The 23,644-nt window shown below is 39.2% G+C and overlaps 2 protein-coding genes across 3 annotated transcripts in view; one reads left to right on the forward strand and one right to left on the reverse strand.

The window, feature by feature from the left end:
* Positions 1–23,644, reverse strand: part of LOC119006607 (raftlin-like) — a 214,894-nt gene that overhangs the window by 131,720 nt on the left and 59,530 nt on the right. Inside the window, exon 1 of one of the 2 annotated variants that reach the window (XM_037075496.1) lies at positions 17,645–17,663. The exons of the other annotated variant lie outside the window; for it this stretch is intronic. The gene's annotated coding sequence lies outside the window, so the exon portion shown is untranslated. Of the gene's footprint in view, positions 1–17,644; positions 17,664–23,644 lie in introns of those variants that run through there. 2 annotated transcript variants of the gene reach the window in all.
* Positions 4,014–23,644, forward strand: part of LOC119006606 (inactive phospholipase C-like protein 2) — a 37,131-nt gene continuing 17,500 nt past the window's right edge. Inside the window, exons 1-3 of the mRNA XM_037075494.1 lie at positions 4,014–4,429; positions 4,906–5,372; positions 20,382–22,865. Coding sequence (XP_036931389.1) covers positions 5,121–5,372; positions 20,382–22,865 — 2,736 coding nt within the window. The 5' untranslated portion in view covers positions 4,014–4,429; positions 4,906–5,120. The remainder of the gene's footprint in view (positions 4,430–4,905; positions 5,373–20,381; positions 22,866–23,644) is intronic.

Consider the following 23,644-nt stretch of genomic DNA (forward strand, 5'->3'; position numbering starts at 1 on the left):
GTTGTTATGACATTAAGCTCAGATCACTTCACTAGTGATAAATATTCCCAGTGTTGCGTTAAAAAAAACTTGTTAGACTTCACTGAGCAGGTGAACGTCTCCGTCTTTGCATTTGGGATTTCAGGAAATGTGTCAACACAAGCAAGAAATGCAGTTTACTGATAATCCGCACAAACCCAAGACTACATAAACACAAAATATTAATTCTACATGTAGTTACACAGTAAGAACTGAATTAAAAAGGAAGTTCTTCAGCATTTTGTGATGATTGAAATGAGTCAAACATTTGACGTCATTCTGAATTTAACATGGCAATTTCTGGTGGTAATTAGAAATGAGTACGTGTATTTTTTTTTTATAAGTTACTGTTTCATTATAATTGAAAGAAACATTTAAGCTTGAATTAAAATTGTTACGCGTCATTTTATATCCATCTGTAAGTGGGATTAAAACATAAAAAATGATTTTCTGATCCTGTGTTGTATATTAATCATAAATCAAACGAATGTTGATCAGGTTTGTCACATCTGATTGTGACCGACTGATCTGAAATAATAAAAACACCAGGTGAACCAAATTACCCTCATCATTGCTTCAGAGTGTAAATGTTACTGATTGATACTTTGATTGACGATCGATCTATCCAGTGTCAAAGCTGCACTTAACAGGGATGGTTAAAAATGTGAGGAAGAAAAAGATTTGCCTATTCTGAAATTAATGCACGGTCATGTTTCTCCATGTCTGCTGGATACATAAATTAGAGCCCGAACAAGATATTTATCAAACACACGTGGCAAAGATTTGTAACAGATGCAGGATATTTTACAGTTTAGCAATAAACTTGAATGATATCTGTCCACTGATGCAGTAAACCTCATCCAAAAAAGTTTTATATTGCTGCATATTGGACGACACACATGTCGTTATCAATTTATCTATGACTGGCCAAAATTGGTCAATATAAATGGCTAATAACTGTTATATCAGTTGGACTCTTGTTTAAATTATTTTGTAACATTCTCACAATGTCAACATTAGAAGGGATAATAGATGACTGTCAATAATAAAAAAGTCAGTGTTGTGTTTACAGCTTGTTGCACAGCCATCGATAATTTATACTGAGGTGAACAAAAGTTCTTTGTGAGGATAAGGTCAGGGCTACTGTCAATATTAATATACAACATTCCAATGGAAATTCAAACTACAGCAAAGATTGCAAGTCCGTCTGGGACACAAGTGTTAAGTAGAACCAGGAGTTAAGATCAATCTTTTAATCTTTCCTTTAACTTCAGATGACAGTAGCAAGACTCCTTATTCTTTTGACTGGGACGTGGTATAATTTGACAACAATAACATTTGTTTATCGTTTGACACTTTGTGATATCAGCTGAAGTATCTATTTGACAGTAAGAACAAAATGCAGCTACACTGTTAGATTATAATATACTGTAATAAACTTTAAAGATGCATGATGCAAATCGGGAAAAATTAAATGACAGCATGTGCAGTTAAATAGCTTCAACTGCTTCCTGTCATGACTGCACTGCTATTTTTATATCAACTTTTAATAAATGAACTATACCATGTCATCATGTCCTGAAAGGAATTATACTTACTCTTTCATTGTACTCATTTTTTATTTTTATTTTTTCGACGTTTCTAGAGAATTATTGTGTATTTTAACATCATCAGGCTTCTGAATTTAAATCCAGAAAGAAAAATGTCTGCCATTTTCACAACCAGGAAATTAAAAAAACGCTGTCCTTGACATTACAATGTGCAAGAAGAATAATCTATATTACCACCAGAGGAATTACAGGTCATAGTAAAACATATTTCCACTGCATAATAATCCAATCCAAGTATCAATAAGCCTTGCAGACCAGCAGATGGCTCTGCTGTACAACTCTCCATTCCCTCCTGACTTTGCAGCCCCTCACTGTTTAGTTTATCAGCCTTGATCTGAACCAGTGGCCTATGAATAAAGTGCATTAAATCATGTAGAACAGCGTCATGCCTCATCACTCTCTATCTGTGTCTCACATGCAGGAGGCTATATGAACTACATGTATAGTATATAGGTTCTACTGTATGCGACCAACATTTTAAAGCCCGTGTTCATCTCCAAAAATTTGTGACAGTTCTGTTGTTTATATAGGTTACTGTGTGGGTTTTGTTTTAACACACACACACACACACACACACAAAACAACAACAACACAACCGGATGCAAGGGCACAAGAGGCTGTTATTCAGTGAAGATGATTGCTTCACCGCTGATATCTGTCCATCGTCTCTGCACTGCTTTTATAAAGAGGAAGGACTGATAAACAATGTGACTCTAAACGACAGCAAATAATAATAAAAAAAAAACAACAATTGTCATGTGAGTGTTTCTGGGAGATAATGGCTGTCCTTGAGAGACGCAGCTTCTGAATAAAGCTGACGTCGACAGCAAAAATGTTAGTAACAGAGAAGAAGATGCTGTATGGGCACACGAGACAAAGCGAAGAGAGCGGTTATGTTAGAGGCCTTTATTTAGCCGGGTGTGTTGATTTAAAACTGATTTATACACAGTCATGACAGTGTTTTAACATCATATAATGTAGGCTTTTAGTAAAACTTCTTCTTGCTCAGCACCAGCACCTTAAATTTCCTGGACCTGCTACTACACCTACATGTGAAAGTGAAAGAGCAGTTGGCCACTTTCATATTGATACATGTTCAGTGATATTTCAATGTGTCTTGTGCTGTTTTGTGGGATATTTTCTTGTTGACTTTTGTTTTGTTGGTATGTCCTTGTTGACTTTGGGATTTTGCTGCTCTGTGTGTGTGGTCTTGTTGATTTTTGGGCTGTATGTACCGTGTGCGTATTCTTGTGTACTTTTCTGTATTTTCTTGTTGATTTCTGTGCTGTTTTGCATGTATATGAAATATGTTCTTGTTGACTTTTCTGCTGTATGTATTTTCTTGCTGACTTGTGTTTTGTCTTGTGCGGACAATATTTCGTGTTGACTTTTGTGATTTCGCTTTTTTTTGTAGCCCATCTATGTACTGACTTTTTTGTGCTGTTTGAATGTGTCTCCTTGATGACCTTCATATAGTTTTGCATGTATTTTCTTGTTTACTTGTATGTTCTTTAGTGTGTATTTATTCAGATCCTTTTGTACTGTTTTGTTTTTACACTACTTCTTGTTTACATTGTGGTGTTGCTGTTTTGTGTACATGCTCTTGTTGACCTTTGAGGCTGTATGAACAGAATAGACTGGGAAACTATTTTGTTACAGCAGTGGTATGTATGTGTATGTATGTATATGTAGTCTTGTGTCATTTTGTGTGTATTATCTTGCTGACTTGTGTATTGTTCTGTATGTACTTTGTTGTTGATTTCTGTGCTGTTAAATTGTATTTTCTTTTTGGCTTGTGTGATTTCGCAATTTTCTAACTGATCTATGTATTGTTGACTTTTGTGCTGTTTGTTTGTATATATTATCTTGTTGACTTGTGTGTTCCTCTGTATGTTTTTTTTTTCTCATATCCTTTTGTGTTGTTTTCTATGTACAGTATCTCTTGTTGACTTTTGTGATTTTGCTGATTTGTACTGTTGACTTCTGTGTTTTTCTCGATGAGTTTTATGTTGTTCCGGATCTGTTCTCTTGATGCAAAAAGGGTGTGCTACAAAGGATCACTCAGGGCACACTGGCATTTATCCATGTAGTCTAGACTTTTCCCTATAAAAACATAAAATACACAATAAAGGGATATGCAGATGACTGAGTGACAAAAGTGATTTGGCCATATGAAACACGCCTGTGTGTGCAAAGTCTAGATGAGATTCCTTCATGCTTAAATGAAAGACAACCTGTAATGTGAGCTGTGCTGCAGGTTGGCTTATTTGCTCAGAAGGGGAAGTATAAAGTAAAAAAAAAAAAGGGGGGGCGTTTCGTGCCTGTTGTTGAAATAATAATTGGCTTTGATTGACACCACAGCCTGCTGTGCGTTTGGCGCGTGCACGCTCACTTTGTTCCATCGGAGCTGAGTCTGAGCGACGGTTGGTCTTGTGCGCAAGACACCTAACGGCAAGTTTTCTTTTCGAGACTTTAACGGAAAAAAACAAACAAAAAAACAAAGAAAAAAAAACTACCGCCGGTCGAGACTGAACTGGAGGCTGGAAGAGGGGGGTGTCTTTCTTTCTTTGTTTGCTCTCCACGCTTACGACACAGGTTGTATTGACTGACTGGACTCTGACTTGGCTGCGAGAAGTAACTTCACCCAGCTAGCTAGCGAGTGAGGTTAGCTAGCTAGCTAACTAGCTCGGAACACAACGGCTGGCTGCTCAGTTACAGAAGCAGCAGCAGCGGCGGCGGCGGCAACTTAAACGGAAGACCCGTCCCTTCCCCATGGAGAGGCAAGGCAGCTCGGAAGGCAAGTACGTGAGGCTACCGTGCGTTACACACACATACTCCTGTGTTTTGTGGGCGAGTTGATTGAACTGATAACTTAACATGCTTTTAATGTGAGTTGACTTAACATTAGCGACCGTTCGCAAACCGAAGAGGGAGGGTTTTTGACTACACTGAAATGTAACATAGTGGGATGAAACACGGTGGAAATGTGCTTAAAAAAAGAACCCACGGCGGACTTGTTTGAAAAAAAAAAATGCTTCAAAGCCTGTAACATATCAGGAAGCACGTATGTGTTGTATCATGCTGCATTTACGATGACAGCCTTCCCTGTATGTAAAGTTAACATCCGCTTTCAGTGCAGGAGAAAATGTGACTGTGTGCGTCCTGGACGAGCTTCATGCTCTCTTCATATTGCTTTAAACGTAGCTGGTACTATCGGACTGCTGCTACTACTGTCATGTTGCCTGATTATGCTAATCGCCGTGGTTTCTCTTTGCAGAGCACAATGCACGGAGCAAGCCCTTCTGTCCGTAGGAGCCTGACAGATATGTGCACCGGGAGATGATATGGCAGAAATACGTGCGAATGTTACAACGAGGCAATAGGCCAGGCAGGAAATTGGAGTAAAGCTGAAACATAAGGCTTTGCTACCCAGCAGCTTGCCAGCTTGTGTGTGTGTCTCTGGGTGTGTGTGTGTGTGTGCTCGAAGTGCCTATGGCGGAGTTAGGGGAGAACGGCAGCCTGCCTCCATTGAATTTTGGGGATACGGCCGTGCCCAGCGACGAAGCAGCTGGCAAGACGCATTGCGAAGTGTCGGTCTTGAATGGAGACTGTGGGATTTCAGAAAACATGGTCGGCACAGGATCCCTCGTCGCACCTGGCAGCCAAGCCGGGGTGGAAACCGCCAACACCTCTGTCGGATTGGATGCCAAATCTGAAATACCGCGCAGGAGCAGCATTATCAAGGTAAACATTAGCCAAGCTGCACATCTACACTGAACACAGGATGTTAGAAGTTGAAATGCTATGATTTAATTAGTCTCTTTTGTACACATCTTATGCCTGCTTTTCATGAACCCTGCCCATAACATGTCAGTGAAATCAGTGGTTTGACAATACAGGCCAGTAACCAGCAGCACATCCTGTGCTTTGTCTGGATATTTTGCATAAAATGTGTACAACAGATCTTCTCTTTATTTGATTATGATTGTTGGCAATTTAGCTGTATTTGTACGCCTGTAGAGACAAGATGAGATAAGATGATCTCTGTTGTTCCTAGAGGGGGAAAATAAAGTGTTACATCAACAGAGAAATACTGGAATAAAGTAGCAAAATATTATGTCAGAGAGATAGTATACACAGAACTCTTTGTTACGATAAGAAGCACGTAATTGAAGGTATTAAGTCCATTATACCTGCGCAGAAGCTAAAATAGATATGCTTAATAGATAATCATATTACTAAAAGCTTGCACTGCATGAAAGTGGGCTGATATAAATGGGATACTGTTTTTGATGACATCAGCAAGGAGAATATTGAACTTGAGCAAGAATGAAACGGAGTGTCCATAAAGTGGATAGCAGTATATACAGTTGCGACTGTTGAGTGCAGCAGCAGATAATGCAGAATGATGGTAATAGTGACTACTAGTAATAAAATGGCATGCAGGGCTACTGGATGTTTTGTGTGTTGACATCACATATGCATTACTGATAGGGTCTGCCTCAGAGCAGTTGAAGCTTTGCACGAGTGAGCAGCTTTTTCTGATGTATGGTAATTTTTCCCTCCGTATGATGAACGATCATTCTTTCCAGAATTGCCATAATGTACCTTATTTGACCGTCTTTGTGATTCTTCGTGGCTGGTTTTAGTCTACAATTAAGATGGATTCTATGTTTCACATGACCTCCTTCCATCCAATCATGCTTTGCATATGTTCTGATGATGAATGTGATCCGAGAGCATGGTTGTTGCAAAATTTCTCATCAAGGAATGCTGTGTTCAAGTCGAGTTGTCAAATTCTTTATGGCCTTAACTGTTTCCAGACAGAGTATGAACAGGCTTCCAGTTGTGTTTTCTTGTAATTTAATTTTGTATTCCCAGGCTGTTAAAAATATTGTCAGACTGATGGACTTATGGACATCCCCTTCCACTCATCATAGCTACATCACCTTGCTATAACACCAAACCTGATGTGGGTAGATTTTGAGTGTCAAAAGGAGTGTTGGTTGTGATGACTCGTTTACTTTAATGTCCGATCATTTGAAGCCTCTGGTAAAACAGTTTGACATTACCTGTCTGGCAGCGCCGGTAGTGAGTAATACAATAAAACATCTAATGTTGCTGGAAAAGAAACATAACATGATCTGAGAAAATCCCAGAGCAAGACACTCAAGTCTTAACTTGCTCCAGGTGCTGATCCTGTGGGCTCTCATTACTGTGATGAAATACATACGTGTACTTGTCATGATGGATACACAATGAAACACACCTTTCCGTCTACAGCCTTGCATTTTAGTTTACTCATCTCACGACTATGAACGTTAGGAGTGTTGCTTAAGCGAAGATGATGACACTTGCACATTGCATCAATCCACTGTACGATGAAAGCCTCCCCGACATTGTCTGAAGCTAATGTCAGCAACTCTGCTGTTGTTGTAATGTCAGCTGGAATACTGTTAAGGAAGAAGTTTTGAACATGGTGAAGAGGAGTTATCTGGCTATAAAGAGAAACATAATCTGTATTCTTCATGTATTACATTACTCTTCAGTCATCTGTACTCTAACTGTAGGTTTACATAGCATATAGACCTAAAATGGGTCCTGAGATAGATGTCATAAGTGTTATTTGGATGATGTTTATAAAGACTCACTGATTTCATTCCCTTTCGTGCCAGCTGGATTTAAAATGCATGAGCTGGCTGTGAGGATTTTATCATGAAGCACTTTTCACATGGCAGTGTCTGTGTTTGAGAGAATTTGATGGTGTTACTGTTATTACCTTGTGCACTATAGGGATGGCACTATACACTTTTTTTTTAATCGCGTTAAAAAAACACTCAAGTTGATTGTGGTGAATTTTCATTATCAGGATAATCGTGAATAACCTCACATGAATTGCATGAAAAAGATATACATACAGACATACAGTCCTGTATTGGTTTCTTGATTTATTTTGAACTGCCTAAGCCTGTCACCGTGGCAGAGGGCATGACTTGCACATTGTTTTTCCCCGCAAAAACAAGTTAAATTAGCTGTGTGTAAATTCCATAGATTCCAAATCAAAAAACTACAGAGACGTGAGGTTACCACCCTTCCTTTAGCCTTTATTTGTGGCGGAAGACCTGATGATTTACTTATTTAAGATTCTTTGAAGGTTGCTCACCAAAAATGTGAGGGGATGTGTCCTTTTTGTGATGCAATAGAAACATTTGTTTTCAAACTTAATGTATAAGTGATTTCAGTGCATTTTAATGTAATTTTACTTTTAACTTTAAAGTTTTAAGACTATGTTGAATATTACTGGAATATTATCAAGAATTACAATTATATTGGACAGTATAATGTTGACATGAAATCTTCATATTTTCCCATGCCTATTGCACAATCAGTATCTTCTGTTTTGGGCATGTTCCTTGGCAGCAGACGGGGATCAGCTGCTCACCTTTCTGCCAGCAGGTTTACAGGCAGCACATTCTTGGCACATTGTGGGTGTTGAACTTTGACGTGACCTCTGCCTGGAGATTGATGGGAGTAATATTGACATTTCTGCCATGTTAAGTCCCAAGTAATCTCTTACTACACAAGGATCTGTCTTACTTCCTAGGCCATTTGAGCGCAATTTATTTCAGTGGGATGTCTACTCGTGTGATCTATAGGCTCTGTCGAGACATGTTGGAGCTTATTTGAATAAGAGAACTGTCATTACATTTTAGACTTCTTTTTGAAGACATTTTGGATTCAACTCAAAAGTTATTGTATAATAGACGGAAAGGTTTCTTTATATAACGTTTACTGTCAAGACTGATGGCCCTGTCCAATTTAGTGAACTGGTTATGAGGTTTCTACAGTGCAGTCCAGTGCCAGTCTGTCCACGCAGACAAGAAGTCATTCTGAATTGCTCAATGACCTTAATTCAGCTAAGTGCCATATCAGAATACCCAATGAAAACCCTCATGACGAGGCAGAAAAAATAAGGGAACTGCACAACAGGGCATTTTGAAATGATTTTGTGTCATTTGCTTAGCAACACACACAGATGGATAAACATGCAGTGAGTCACAGCAGAGAGGATGATTCCGACAAGTTGAAGCCAAAATGAATGTCATGTTAACGTCATAGAAAGAGAACATGGATGTTTACCAAGGTTTGGGCTGATGCCAGAAGTAGATTTCTTTATCAGTAATCTTAAAAAAAAAATAAATGAATGCTACTTGTCCACCAACAAACCAAAAAGTATGGCTCATATTTTGAATTGACTGTCTCAAAAAGTGACACTGCTGTGCTACATGAATACTTCATCAATAATGTGGCGGCAAGGAACATGTAATATTTGCTAAGTTGATGTCATGGGAAAATATAAGCAGCATGATCAGCAATAGTGGTTTTAAATGAAGAAAGTAAGATTATGATGATATAAGGACTTATTTATTTACTCGTGTGTCCCCAAAATTCAGAATTTCCCATCTGAAAGATATCAAACAAATCAAGTATGCAGTGAGCCATGCCCTTGTCTGCATGCCAGTATTTCCTTGTTTGTGTTTTTGACAGACATGACTGATACAATATTGCACTGAGACGGTGGTTGAGAAGGGTTGGACCAGCGCTAACAAGGCGGCTTGTTTCACGCTGTCAGTCAGGGCCTACAGTTCTCGTTAAACTGCTTCTCTGAAGTGATGGGAGGATGTGGTCGGGACAACACCAACCACATTCTCATAGTAACTTCACAATAACCTGATTTCTATGAAGGTTTCTCATGAACATATCTGGTGCTGTGGGTGTGTCTGCGTGTGTGGTGAGGGGGTACAAGCTAATGGCACACCGAAACTGGCACGTTGAGACGTTGTTCCAAAATTGTATGTGCACAGTCTGAAAAAGTCAAGCTTGCAATCGAGGGTTGACAAAATAACACCTTCTGTAGATCTCTTAATTTGATGGTTGCTGAATGCTGAACTTTAGATGATACTCCACCCAAACTCTACACTCAGCCTCCCACTCATGGCAAGTTTTCAAGCACCAATAAATCCATAGATGTAGACATCCATGGTTTAGCTTTTCTAAACCCTCTCACTGTCCATTTGAATGCTGTAATTTCAAACTGCTTTAAAAAAAAAATACTGCCAAATGCACTGGCCCTCTGTTTCCCCCAATTAAATGCAGAACGTCCTCCTATTTGGCAAAGTAATTTGTTTTTGAGACATGCTGAGAATATTGGTTTGAGTATTATGCCGCAGAAGTGGTTAGAGAATTATTTTTGGATGTCTTGATTCTTTGGAAAGTTTATAACTGACATGATTTGAAGTCGACCTCATAATATGACCACATCCTCTCAATGAAAGATGAAACTACCAACATTCAAACTTTGGAAGTGTGATTGTCTAATTCTTTTGGATGGAGAACACTTGACCCCCAAATCAAAATACATACCTTTTACTCTTACCTGTGTTGCTATTTAACCATCTAGATTGTTTTGCTACAAGTTGATGAAATATATCAGCCCAAGAGATGCCTGCATCTCTCAAATGTGATGGAGCTGAATAGCTTTCGGGTTGTGGTGCTTGAAGTGGCAAAATATACTTTTGAAAAACTCAACATCAGTTTCTCTTCCAGAAATCATGAGCCAGTTGTTGGATCTATTCCTCCTGAACTACACCTGCCAACCATATCACCATGCAGAATGAAGTGGGAATTTACTTATGGACAAGAGGCTAGCTTACTAAAGTAGCAGTACGGTGCGGTTGATCAGATTGCCACTTGGTGCCATTATACTGTATTAGAGAGGGGGCAGACATCTCTGTGGATGGTATCTCTAAAACTTGGCAGCTAACAAACAATCTAGATGGATAAAATAGCATTTCAGGGAAGAGGAAAAATGTATATTTTATGATTTTGGAGTGAACAGATAACCTTCTTCTCTCCAGAAATAGCGTGGTACAGTGATAACCTTCATTATGGAGGTAAGTTTCCTGTCCTGTTTGTTTGTTTGTTTTGAGGTCAGTGGAATGTTTTTAAAACTTGCAAATTGAGCAGTGGACCAAGACGCAACTGATTATGGTGTGATGTGGATCCAAAATGTTGTGCTACTGTATCTTTGACATTTTCTCATGCGCTACTCTTTTTAGTGTAAATTGCTCCATAACTGCCCGTCACAATTGTTCAGATACAAAAATTCCAGACATTTTTGCAGCCTTGCTAGAGATATGTACACTTTTTTGCTTTGTAGATTGAATTTACTTTCCATGCAGTTAAAATATCAAATGAGGTAGTTAAACTGCTGCATGAAACATTAAGCAGCATATGTTTGAATTACATTGTGACTATGCAATACTAAAGCAGTTACACATATCTTGAGTTATGGTTTAGGTGTTTACTAGTCCATTTAAACTCTGTCTTCACAAGTAAATTGTGACCGTGTTGTATGTGGGTGGCCAGTGGCAGGAGAAATAATGAGCCAATGGCCACTCTTTGTTTCCCAGCTCACGTCTCACCTCAGATGCTCTTGAACAAAGAGGAACTTTCCATTGCTTGATGAATAACACTTATTTCACAGCTCTGGTAAGAGAAGAAAACAAACTCAGTTTGTGATATCACCCTGTTAAAAGGGAAAACAATATGGTATTAATTATGGTGGACCAGATTTGCTGTGAGACCAAGGCAAGTTTCTCCATGGGATTCATCATATTGTATCGTATTTTCTCTGACTCAACGGCAGTTCAGCCTGCATTACTCAGATGAGCCCAAGGTGTGATGTGAATTATATAATATATCTAATTTGATGAGCTTGATTTGCAGCACCTCTAAAATGATAACACAGTGTTTGCGCTGGTTGTGGCAACGGCAAAGAAAAGTGAAATCAATGGCACAGACTAAATTTGTGCCGGTTCTTCTTTATTTCAGATTGAAACTGTTACAAGAGTGAGATTCGCATTTGAATTCACCTTTTTAATGTGTCTTGCAGATGAACCTCCCCCTGCACTACCAATTGCTTTCTCTGCCAAAGAGTGCATATAAACAGTCTCGTATTTCAATGTCAGAAATTTTCCACAGATCATCTTTGCAAGCTACATTTTGTAAACCTACATTCACAGTTGACAGTAATGATTTTAGATCAGGTTTCCCACAGTTTTAAGACTTGGCACAGTTGAAGGGGTCAGTGTTAGGTTTTAGATTCACTTTGAATATATTGACATTAAGTGTTTGAGAGAGCTTTCCCTTGAGCCAAATTGTTGCACTGATTAAATGTTATATCATCGCTTCCGGTAAAAGTTCTGACGCTTTGAATATGTCTACTGTATACTAAGTACTTTGTGCTGCACACTGTCAATGCTAATGTTGTCATCAGTGTTCACCATGTTTATAAATAGCTCCCAAACGGTGCTGTTTCCATTTGGCCTACTGATTAATTGCGGTGAATAGTTACTGCTGTATATGCTCTGTCACTGTGAGAACCTTGATTCAATCGGGTAGATGTAGTCATTGCTTGCCCTATTTTGTATACCCAAATAGAGGATTGAGGTAGGGAAAAGTGGGAAGTGCAGTGTGAGAATGATCTCTCCTGAACTGACTATTGAAGTAGTTTTGAGCAAGGAAGTTTACAATAGTCACACTGAGCAGCTATGTTCAACATATCCCCCTGGGTTAAAAAAGATAGGGAAAAAATCTACTGCACATAGTCTTTTACTGAAGTGGGGAACATTAACTTCCCATCATTAATATGACAATACAAATGTTGTTTACTGCTAAATGTTGTCTGATTAATTAATGAATTCATCAGTTAGCCTAAATGTGCCAACCACAGATTTTGTGTTTTTTCAGAGTTTTGTGTACTACTTCTGGAGGGGACTTGCTGGGACTTACTCATTGAGCAATGAAGTTTGCATGCTTTAGTTCAGTCCATTTGTCGAAACCAATGACACTGTTAGCTGATGGGGTAATTTGTTAAAGTTCTGACAACAGCTATCCTTGAAGTAGGGACCTGCCGCTGTCTCACATTCACTCTTTGTGGCTGCATGTGTTCAAGGCGACTCTCGGCAGCACTCAGTCGCTAACCTGAATAATTGCCTATGCATTCAACAGCTCAGGTGTCACTGATTTACACAAGTGCTGCTTGCCTCGCCCAGTTATTTCAAGGGTAGCTCAAATGACTTGGCAGTGATTACAGCTCTGCCACATTAATGGGAAAGGCGGTTTGGTGCCCTTGCGGGGAGTTGAATTAATATTTTACTGTATTAAGCAATGAAGAACAGAAGGAAGAATACATATTTTAACAATTGATTAATCCTTTGACTGACTTTTTAGGAAGAAGTTGATGGTTCTTGCAACTTAGATATGACAAATTGAGTGCTTTTCCTCATCCTAAAATTACAGCTGACTAATTATCTCTGGGTGTTAGACTGTTGGTTGGTCATTAATCCTGGGTTTAGGAAATTGTGATGAGCTTTTTCCTAATCTTTTATAGACCGCATGATTGATATATTAATGAAAAGAATAACTGTCTTATTACGCATTTATGAATATAATAAGCCCTACTGTTGAACTTTGAACTTTGAACTTTTGACCAGCTCTTCCCTGTCCATCGTCTTAAGAGAGCTTACATTTGAATAGGTACTTTGGGCAGTATATCTTATATAAAATAAAAGATGAGCATTTATATTGTAACACAGTTTAGTTGAATCATCTGCCAATGCTAATTTAATTCAGGCTTGTTTTTGTTAACTTGTTTAATTGTTATTAATTTGTTTGGTTAACATACTTTCTTATACTGCATGTAATAGAGGAAACGGTGGGTTTTGATTTGATCAAAATAAAATTGACAAGTTATTTGCTTTTCCCAGTGCTTCAGCATTCTCTTGCATTGCTGTTCAATCTAAAGAGGATGAATCGGCTAAGCTGTTTTGCAATAATAGCATGGTTAGCTGTTGAAATTTTGTGAAATTGACCATTACTTGTGCTCATTGTGAGTGTAGGAACAGTGTTTGAATCCTGAGTTCTGAAATGGTCTCATCATGGAAGCCTTATCAGACGCTGAGCTGTGCTGATGCCATTCACTTTCTCCTCTGTTAGTCTGAACTGTGACATGACAGTTTTGCTTGATCATTGAGGTCTGATCAGAATGTGAATTAGATCGTTTTGAACAATTGCAGTGTTGACCTGACTTGAATAATACATAAACGCTTTGAAGTTTGAACTGATTGAACAATTAAGGGGTGCACACTGTGCTGCACAGCTGTTGCATTACCGAATCAATGAACGGGTACAGTGTATTAGGCACAGTTTCTAGTTGTGTTGGTGTGGCTCAATTTGATTGTGAGTATACTAACACTGTTTTATAGTGTTCTGTGCAAGTGCTTTGTCGGCTGGGCTAACTGTAAGATGTATTAATATGCATGGTTCCTCGCTGTGAGCCGCAGCTGTAAATACATGAGAATGACCTTTGTCAGCCAAGTAACCTGGCCCTATAAACACCAGCTGAACCACTTATTACACCTGAAGTAAAATGGCAGTCCAACTAATATCATTCTTAAATGCTTACTTTCTTTTAGACTAGTGAAATAATGTAGAAGCAGTGCCAGTAGTCTGAGACATATTCCTCTGTAGGACTTATACCAGCATTCCCAGATGCAGCAGTTGACATGTCTGGGTTGTCGTTGTTTGGACTACAGCATGGAAAATTCTTATGCATGTTTGCTTTTGTGTTTTCAGAGTATGAAGTTCACCCACACACTAATAAGGCTGCCCTCAACAGCTCTACACTTGAGCACAAATAGTTACAGATCGAGGTTTATTTGTGGGTGTTGAACCCAGAGGGGGGACTGTGAAGATCCGACATCCAGGATTAATACTTGAGGTTTGACTACAGAGCTGGTCTCACATGCTCAGGATGAGTCATCACTGCAGTGATCTGGGTTCGACTCTGGCCTGGACCCTTTGCTGCATGTCACCCCTACCATCTCTCCTGATATTCTCCCTTTGCTCACTCATCACTATCCATAAACACAAAAAAAGAAAGAAAAAATACTTTGAAAATAATATTTGTGTTATGATACAATTATATGGTCAGATGAGTAATAGGTAAATTATACTGTTTAGTCATTTTCTAGCCTAGTCTTTACCTGAAAAAATTGTAGGTCTACTTGTTGTGACATTGTTATTATAGCGTACATCTCTCCACTGTGGCCATCTCCAGTATCACTTTGGCTTTGCTGTGAGGTTCAGTGGCTTTTAAGTTTTACTTGATGTATGGGTGTTTTGCACGGCAGAGAGATTTCGTATCCCATAGACCTAGCACGGAAGATGTTTTTTTTTGTTCTTATGGATAAAATAAATTGAATGTATAAGTGCAGATAATGGAAACACCCAAGTAAACCTCGTAATTTGATGTAAATACAGTAGTTATTGGTCTGTTTAGTACTAACAACTAGTTTCAGCCCTGGAAAAAAAACAAAAAAAAAACCAAAACAAAACATTGATTAATCCTTAGTTAAGGCAGCCTTTGGGTGTGCAGTTGCATCTTGTAATGTCAGAGGAGACAAGCTGGACATCTCAGTATTTAAAGAAAACATATCAAATTCATATTTTTGTGAAGAGTAGAAGTGACCTGTTTCTGTCTGGCTGCGTGTTGTGTATCTTCATTAACTGCCCAGCTTTTTCTCAAATACCATGAAATGTTTGACTTGTGTGTCAGAGAAGGAATACAGTATGGCTCTTTAATTCGAGGTCACATTCTGCAACTTAACAACGCATCAAAAGTGTGAGAATGTACTTATTAATATTACTGAATTAACAAATGAATTTATTATAACTGTGGTTAATGGCTCAATCAATATTTGAGAACATCACAGGCTCTCTCCCAAAGCCTAGAGCCAACAAACTAAGAGCTGATGAATCCTGGAACAGATCCACAGAGAACAGTTTGAAGGAACATGGTGATGAACAATTAACTCTGAACACCTAAGGCAATTTTTCTCTGGTTAATGGTATATTTTCATTTTTCTGAACTGAATTACTGGCATAGAAAAGCTAAGTTTAAATTTCTGGGGAACTTCATGGTTTCAGTGTGTTGACTGAAGTCCTTAAGTTTTTAGATTTGGAGAACAGTTATTCATACAGTGTAATGCAGTACATCACATGGTCCTAAGAGAATCAGACAATCCAGGGAATAAAGGCAGGTACTCTTTTGATGCAGCTGTACTTATTAGCCCACTTGTGAGTTGGATTACATCAGCCAAAACCCCTCAGATTCACAAACACTTCCGTCAAGACACATACAGAATAATGATAGTGAAACCTGGGCATGAAAAATGCAAATGGAGAACCAGTTAAGAACGGAAAGAGAAGGGCAGTGGATCTTAAATTGAGGTCCCCTTTTTGATCTCAGCTCAGATTGAATTTAAGTGACTAACAGGCTTTTAGTCACAACCAGAAATAAACATATCACTCTCTTATATTGATTGAGGAAATCGTAGACAAAGTTAATTCCCAGGGCAGCTGCCCTCTTCACACTTCATTTGACCGGCTGATATCGTATGGTACAGAACAGAAACAGCTGGGCGTTTTTACCAAGTTTAAACTCCTGTGGGATTTGACTTCACTGAAGCTAGAGAACAAAAAGTCTCTGTATGCTATTTCAATCAAACAACAAGCTGTTTACAGGAACATTGCTGAGGCTTTAGAATACTTAATGCTGAATACCTGCAGTGTGTATTATGGTTAGTTTACTGTCTTATTATAAGGCCCTATTGTTTTTTATCTAGATTAAAATAAGTATGATTTTCATTTATTTTCACAAGTATGTATTCAAACTAGAATCCATCTAAAGAGGTCTCACTAAGTTTAACAAACAAATAATCAATCCCTTTATGCTGTTTTTTGTTGCCATTGACATAACAGTGCAGTGTTTTTTATCAAAACATGTTTTCCGTGCATTCATTTCATCTTCCTTGCTGTCACCAGTAGTTTCTTTGTGACTCATTTAGTTAAAGTTTTTGTTGTTCCTTCAAAATCTTTTTCTGTCACCGTGTTACTCTCCCATCTCTCTTTCACACATTTCAGATTTGTTTTCATCTAAGCCTCCTCCACCCAAAGAAAATTTCAGGGGGTGTCAACACAGTCTTTTAGTTTGTTGATGCAACTTGATGCGTGCTTGGTTTGATTCAACAGGTCATCCTGCCAATTAATATGCAGTGGATAGGTTTTCATAAACAGATTAAAGTGCAGAGTTATGAGTCATATTTGTGAATGGTTGCGTGACTGAGGTTCTGAACACACTCTAATATACACACTTAACTGTAAACTATTCAATCTACAGATTGTAAAGTTAGAATTAAAATAGTTTGCCAGCTAAAGTCCACCTGTAGAGACTGACCAGTGAGAAGATTAGTCTCCTTGGTCAGCATGATGATGTTTAATGTCACCAGCAACCTCGGTAGTCTCATTTAATATCAATGGAAAAAGAAAGGATAACTAAAGAAGAGCCTCTTCCAGCTAGCTGATTTCTAGTGTCGATTAGCTTCATAATTCCTTTTGTTATGAACTCTTGGGCTGGACTGTTATTCTTGAAAAAGGTACATAACCCACTGTTAAAGCTGTGGAATATGTATGAGCCTCTTAGGTAACCATGCTGTGCTGTTGCTTTGAAGGGAGTGGAGGAGACTTTCATGCAGTCTTGGGTCTTATCCAGAGTTAGAAAATGATTCAGCGTTTGACTCTTGATATCAAGTGTTTGCATTGTGCCACAGGAAATGACAAATCTGAAATGTGTTTCCTGTTCCAAATAGAATATGCACAGGATGTTGAAATTTAGCTTGTTTTGTAACATAGATGTTGAATGTCATCATGAACAGGCATTAATGGTTAAAGTCATTAAGTAGGAGCATTCACAAGGAACATTGTCATTGTGTCCTGTATAACTGAACAATAGAGATGTATTTTAGGTAAACACAAGGGGCGACATTTGTACCAATATGGTTGCTGTCTTTGATTTGTGTTCTTATTAAATTCTGTTCATTAAATAGCTTCACCTTAATGCAAGTTGAAGGTGATCCTCAATGTTTGTTGTTGGAGATGTAGGATGAACAGTGAAGCAGGGAGTAATGGGTCCCTTGACATGTCCTCAGTCGTACAGACGGTTCATAACTGCTCACTGAGCCAGAAAAAAATACAGGATTCAGTCCATTAGGGGATTCACATTCCTATGGGATCAGTGGGCGGTTGGATATACTCTTGCCGTATTTATTCACTTGCTTTCTCTATTCACTTGTTTTCTCATTGTTTCATCCTGTGCTTGACTGTCTCCGTCTTACTGTTTCCTTCACTCACTCACTCAACACACTCTCAAAAAAAAACAAAAAAAAACATTTGGAAATAGTATACATAGGCATAGTTATTTCCCTTGCCATGGTTAGCCTGATGGGATCAGACTTATTATCTATTTATTATGAAACCCCACAGAAATATCCAATATTCCTTTTGTGTTCTTTTTTCAAAATATACCAGGGGTTTTCTTCTCTGAACGTACCCAAGAAGAAAAATAAACTGAGTTGAGTAGTGTGGCTAATAAAGAAGTCTTTATCATGGTTCACTTTGAAGATGGAGTTTATGATGAACAGAGATGAAAAACAGTATTTGAGTACCAAATATCTGATGGTACTATAAATACACAGTCTGATGATGGTGATCTCTCATTGTGAAGCACCATTTAAGGACTAATAAAACTTTACTTATTGCAAAAGAAAACACCCTGGCCTGTCTGACTTCCACCAGTGGCATAAATGGGACTGTTGCATAAGAAGCGGTCTCCTCAGGAAATAATAACAAATGCTAAGACAGAGATGGGAGTGTACAGTATTGTTTCTCACTCTGTTAAAGGAAGCGGAGGGAAATCCTGAGGAGAATGCCTGGCGTGGCGACCCTGGCAATATAGCAGGAAACTAACATTTCAAAAAGTAAGATGTGACTGTAACTTGGGGTCAACATGAAGACCACATTCTTTCTCAGATCATAAGGATTATCTGCAGTCATGCATTTAGATTTTAAGCTCCCCTGTGATATAATGTACTGTCCTTGACCAGCAGACTGAAAAAGAATGTGATTCGTATGTTTACATTTTACTTGACACAGTCCATACATGGAGAGGTGTAGGATTCTACCAATCAGAATAAATCTGTCAGTCTGTGTGTTTTGCAATACTCCAACACACAGATGGGATTTATAATGATTAATTCATTTGGAAAGGTTATTACATAACATTATTTGGCCTTCTGTAATTTCATAATTGCCCACTTGCAGACTTCCCTGGATCCGTGTGATAAAGTGTTTATTATTTCACTAGACTGAAATGTTGTTCATGTCGGGGAGGACTTTGTTTAAACATCCTTAGCTTCCGTCTCTGTACAACCATGTAGCTTAAGTCTTGTATCTCATCTACTTTGATGTCTTCATTGTGCAAATAAACAATATGACTGAGACTGTGCTGTTAACAGCAGGCTCTACTGGTTGTCAGTATCCATCTTTTTTGCTGCATCCTGTCCAATTCTGTGATGCAGGCACAGCTAATCCCTGTGTATCTCTAACAGCAACTGCTGAGCTGTGATAGTGTGGTGAGACCATAGGGAAAACAGTAAGCAGACAGAAACTAGTGATTATGACAAAACTGCTTCAAAAATACAAAAAAGTGATTCTGTGATACATAATATCTACAGTTCTTAGCATTGTCAAATTTATCATTATTAAAGGTGTCAGCTGGATGGGTGAAGTGAACGGAGGAAGATATAATGTCAGAGGGAGGATGTGTGAAAGCACCTACATACATTTATAGGCATGCAGATATAGGGACATGTAAATCATACATGAAGACCATCATTCCTGTTATTAAATCAGATTGACAGTGATATTTATGTGCACTAGTTCATTCAGTATGCGCGGTATGCATATCTCAGCCTGATTACGTAAGAGGCTGGGAAGGTCTGGAGCATTTCATTAAACCCCAAAGGAAAGTTAAGATCAAGGGTTTCTGCTGGAGTGCTGCATAAGGTATTCTGAACTTGGCAACATCATATAGTTGACAAAATGATGCATTCCCTTTGTATAAAGTGGTACCATTAAGCTGCCACATGATGATTAACAAGGGTGGGGGTTTGGCTGGTGCTAAAATTGTGAAATAAGTTTAAATAATCCAAAGTATAAAATGATGCCCTTGTGTTGAAGGAACCTGCTGCAGTGGAAAGAGCAGGGTTCATTGAAAATGTCAGGAATGTGGCTGCTGAAGATGACTAGATTTGTGTGGGCGATATTCTCCTGAGGGAGATATTCTGTTGTATCTCCATAATGTACACTGACAGGTACCTTAAGTCACCGAACAAAGTTGCTGCTGTGATTCTGCTCAGAAAATGTTTGGAGGGAACAAAGAGGGGGCAGGAAGGGAGGACATGACCTGCAAACAGAATATCAGAGCAGGCAGCATATTGTGTTCTGTTGTGTAGTTCTGTAAGGATGATATTTACCTGAACTTGGCTTACATATAGAAAGCCTGAAGGAAGACTATTTCATTCTGAATCCTATGAGGGACATTTGTCAGACTTTGAATAGTGAAGTGAAATTGGTCACACATTATATACCTTTAAGGGGCACATAATAACTTTGTTTGAAGCTTATCACTCAGTGTTTATTTGGAGTGCAGTTGTTACATTATGACTTTATTTGTCACTTACTATCTATGGAAGGATTTTTAATTATGTATTATGTTCTGTTTCTCTGCAGGATGGCTCAAGACAGCGTAAAGAAAGAAAGAAGACCGTGTCATTCAGCAGCATGCCCACTGAGAAGAAAATTAGCAGTGCAAGTGACTGTATCAATGCAATGGTGGATGGCTCTGAGCTGAAGAAAGTGCGATCCAATTCGCGCATTTACCACCGCTACTTTCTCCTTGATGCCGACATGCAGTCTTTGAGATGGGAGCCCTCAAAGAAGGAATCAGAAAAGGCCAAAATTGATGTAAAATCCATCAAGGAGGTTCGGACAGGAAAAAATACAGACACTTTTAGAACTAATGGAACCTATGATCAGATATCAGAGGACTGTGCTTTCTCTATCATCTTTGGGGAGAACTATGAGTCCCTGGACTTGGTGGCAAACACCGCAGATGTAGCCAACATATGGATTACAGGGCTAAGGTACCTGATCTCCTATGGAAAACATACCTTGAACATGATAGAGAGCAGTCAGAACAACATGCGTTCATCTTGGCTCGGTGAACTATTTGATGAGGCAGATGGGAACAACAGCAAACAAATAACAATATGTGCTGCCGTGCAGCTTGTCAAAAAGTTGAGCCCGGGACTTAAAAATGTGAAAATAGAACTTAAGTTCAAGGAGCTTCACAAAGCTAAGGACAAAGCAGGTTCTGATGTCACAAAAGAGGAGTTCATTGAGGTCTTTCACGATCTTTGCACCAGACCAGAAATTTATTTTCTCTTTGTTCAGTTCTCCAGTAACAAAGAATTTCTGGATACCAAGGACTTAATGATATTTCTGGAGGCAGAGCAGGGAATGGCACAAGTCAGTGAAGACACCAGTTTAGAGGTCATTCAAAAATATGAACCATCTAAAGAGGGCCAGTTCAAGGGTTGGCTTTCGCTTGATGGGTTCACCAACTATCTTATGTCTCCAGAGTGCCATATATTTGACCCTGAACAAAAAACAGTATGCCAAGATATGAACCAGCCCTTGTCTCACTATTACATCAATGCCTCCCACAACACATACCTGATAGAAGATCAGTTTAGAGGTCCATCTGATGTGACAGGGTATATCCGTGCCCTAAAGATGGGCTGCCGCAGTGTAGAGCTGGATGTGTGGGATGGGCCTGATAACGAACCTGTTATTTACACTGGTCACACAATGACATCACAGATTGTTTTTCGCAGCGTCATTGACGTCATCAACAAGTATGCTTTTGTTGCATCTGAGTTTCCACTTATCTTGTGTTTAGAAAACCATTGCTCCCTAAAGCAGCAGAGAGTCATGTTTCAGCACCTAAAGAAGATCCTTGGAGACAAGATCCAGCTTGATCCTCCAAAACCTGAGGACTGCTACCTCCCCTCTCCCTTTGAACTGAAGGGAAAGATCCTGCTGAAGGGTAAGAAACTGAGCACGAACTGCACTGGTTCTGAAGGTGAGGTCACAGATGAAGACGAGGGGGCAGAGATGTCTCAAAGGATGAGCATAGAGTCTGCTGAACAACAGACAATAGCAGCCAAGAAATTCCAGCTGTCGAAGGACCTCTCTGATCTGGTGACCTTGTGTAAGTCTGTTGAGTTCAAAGATTTCCCAACATCTTTCCAGAGCCAGAAGCAATGGGAGCTTTGCTCTTTCAATGAAGTGTTTGCAAGTCGCTGTGCCAGTGACTTCCCAGGTGACTTTGTCAACTACAACAAGAAGTTCCTAGCGCGGGTTTACCCTAGCCCCATGCGGATTGATTCCAGCAACATGAATCCACAAGATTTCTGGAAGTGTGGTTGCCAAATTGTGGCAATGAACTACCAGACTCCTGGCCTGATGATGGATTTGAACATCGGATGGTTCCGTCAGAATGGGAACTGCGGCTATGTGCTACGTCCAGCAATCATGAGGGAGCAGGTTTCATATTTTAGTGCCAACACTAAAGATTCAGTGCCTGGTGTTTCTCCACAGCTCTTACACATCAAGATCATCAGTGGACAAAACTTCCCAAAACCCAAAGGCTCAGGTGCCAAAGGAGACGTAGTCGACCCCTATGTGTATGTGGAAATACACGGAATTCCTGCTGATTGTGCTGAACAAAGGACTAAAACGGTCAACCAGAATGGGGACAACCCTCTGTTTGATGAGAGCTTTGAGTTTCAGATAAATCTCCCTGAGCTCGCAATGGTGCGCTTTGTGGTGCTAGACGACGACTATATTGGTGATGAGTTTATCGGCCAATATACAATCCCCTTTGAGTGTCTCCAGCCAGGTTTTCGCCATGTACCGCTACAATCTCTGACAGGAGAGGTTCTGCCACATACCTTGTTGTTTGTTCATGTGGCCATAACCAATCGAAGAGGAGGCGGCAAACCACACAAAAGGGGACTGTCTGTACGAAAGGGCAAGAGGAGTAGAGAGTATGCCAGCATGAGAGTGCTATTGATCAAGGCTGTGGATGATGTCTTCAAAACAGCCCAGCTCCCACTGAGGGAGGCAACAGACCTCAGAGAAAACATGCAGGTAAGACATTTAAAATACTACTGAGCCAACAAAATCACCAGAGATACTCTGTGGTAACTGAACCACTTCTTTTCCCATCTTTAGCATGATAATGTGTTTTTCTGATAAAGGTTACATAAGAAAATGTAACCTCAAGTTAAGTATAGATTAAACCCAGATTACTACAAAAATCACAAGCATTTAAAAAAGGCTCCCACTCTGGAAAAGGAAACACAAAACCACCAGGCTTGGCTGAATTAGTTTTAATCCATTCCGTATGTGTTTTGGAATAGTCAAAACAGATTCAAGAGACAAGTTGAGAAGACAATGTGATGGAGTTAACATTTAAAAAAAACACCAAAAAAACAGAGCCATGTAAATAATATTTAGCACTTTTCATGCATATGCAATGCAATAGCTAAAGTTACAGTTGACTGAAAGAGGTAACAGTCTTGTTGGGATCATTATATATCATGATGTTCAAATTTCTACAGCTACAACAGAGAATAAACATGGCCTTTAGCAAGCCATTTTAGCCACAGTGTTGGATATTTTTATTGGCCCACAATCAAGTGTCATCTTGAACCTTTTTTTCAGTCTTGACATTGAGCAAGCCATGTCACCACAGGGATCATCAAAACAGTCTTTCTTTTATGGTCACATTCAAGTCATACTTGTGGGCTATAATCCTCCTTTTGAAGTCTCTGCAACGAAATATGACAATGTGAGAAATGCTGTACTGGAGTGTCACTATAGTCTGGTTGGTCTCATGTTGTGTTCCTTCAGGCATTGTATTAGAA

The sequence above is a fragment of the Acanthopagrus latus genome, chromosome 17 (genome assembly GCF_904848185.1).
Source record: "Acanthopagrus latus isolate v.2019 chromosome 17, fAcaLat1.1, whole genome shotgun sequence".
NCBI lineage: Eukaryota > Metazoa > Chordata > Actinopteri > Spariformes > Sparidae > Acanthopagrus > Acanthopagrus latus.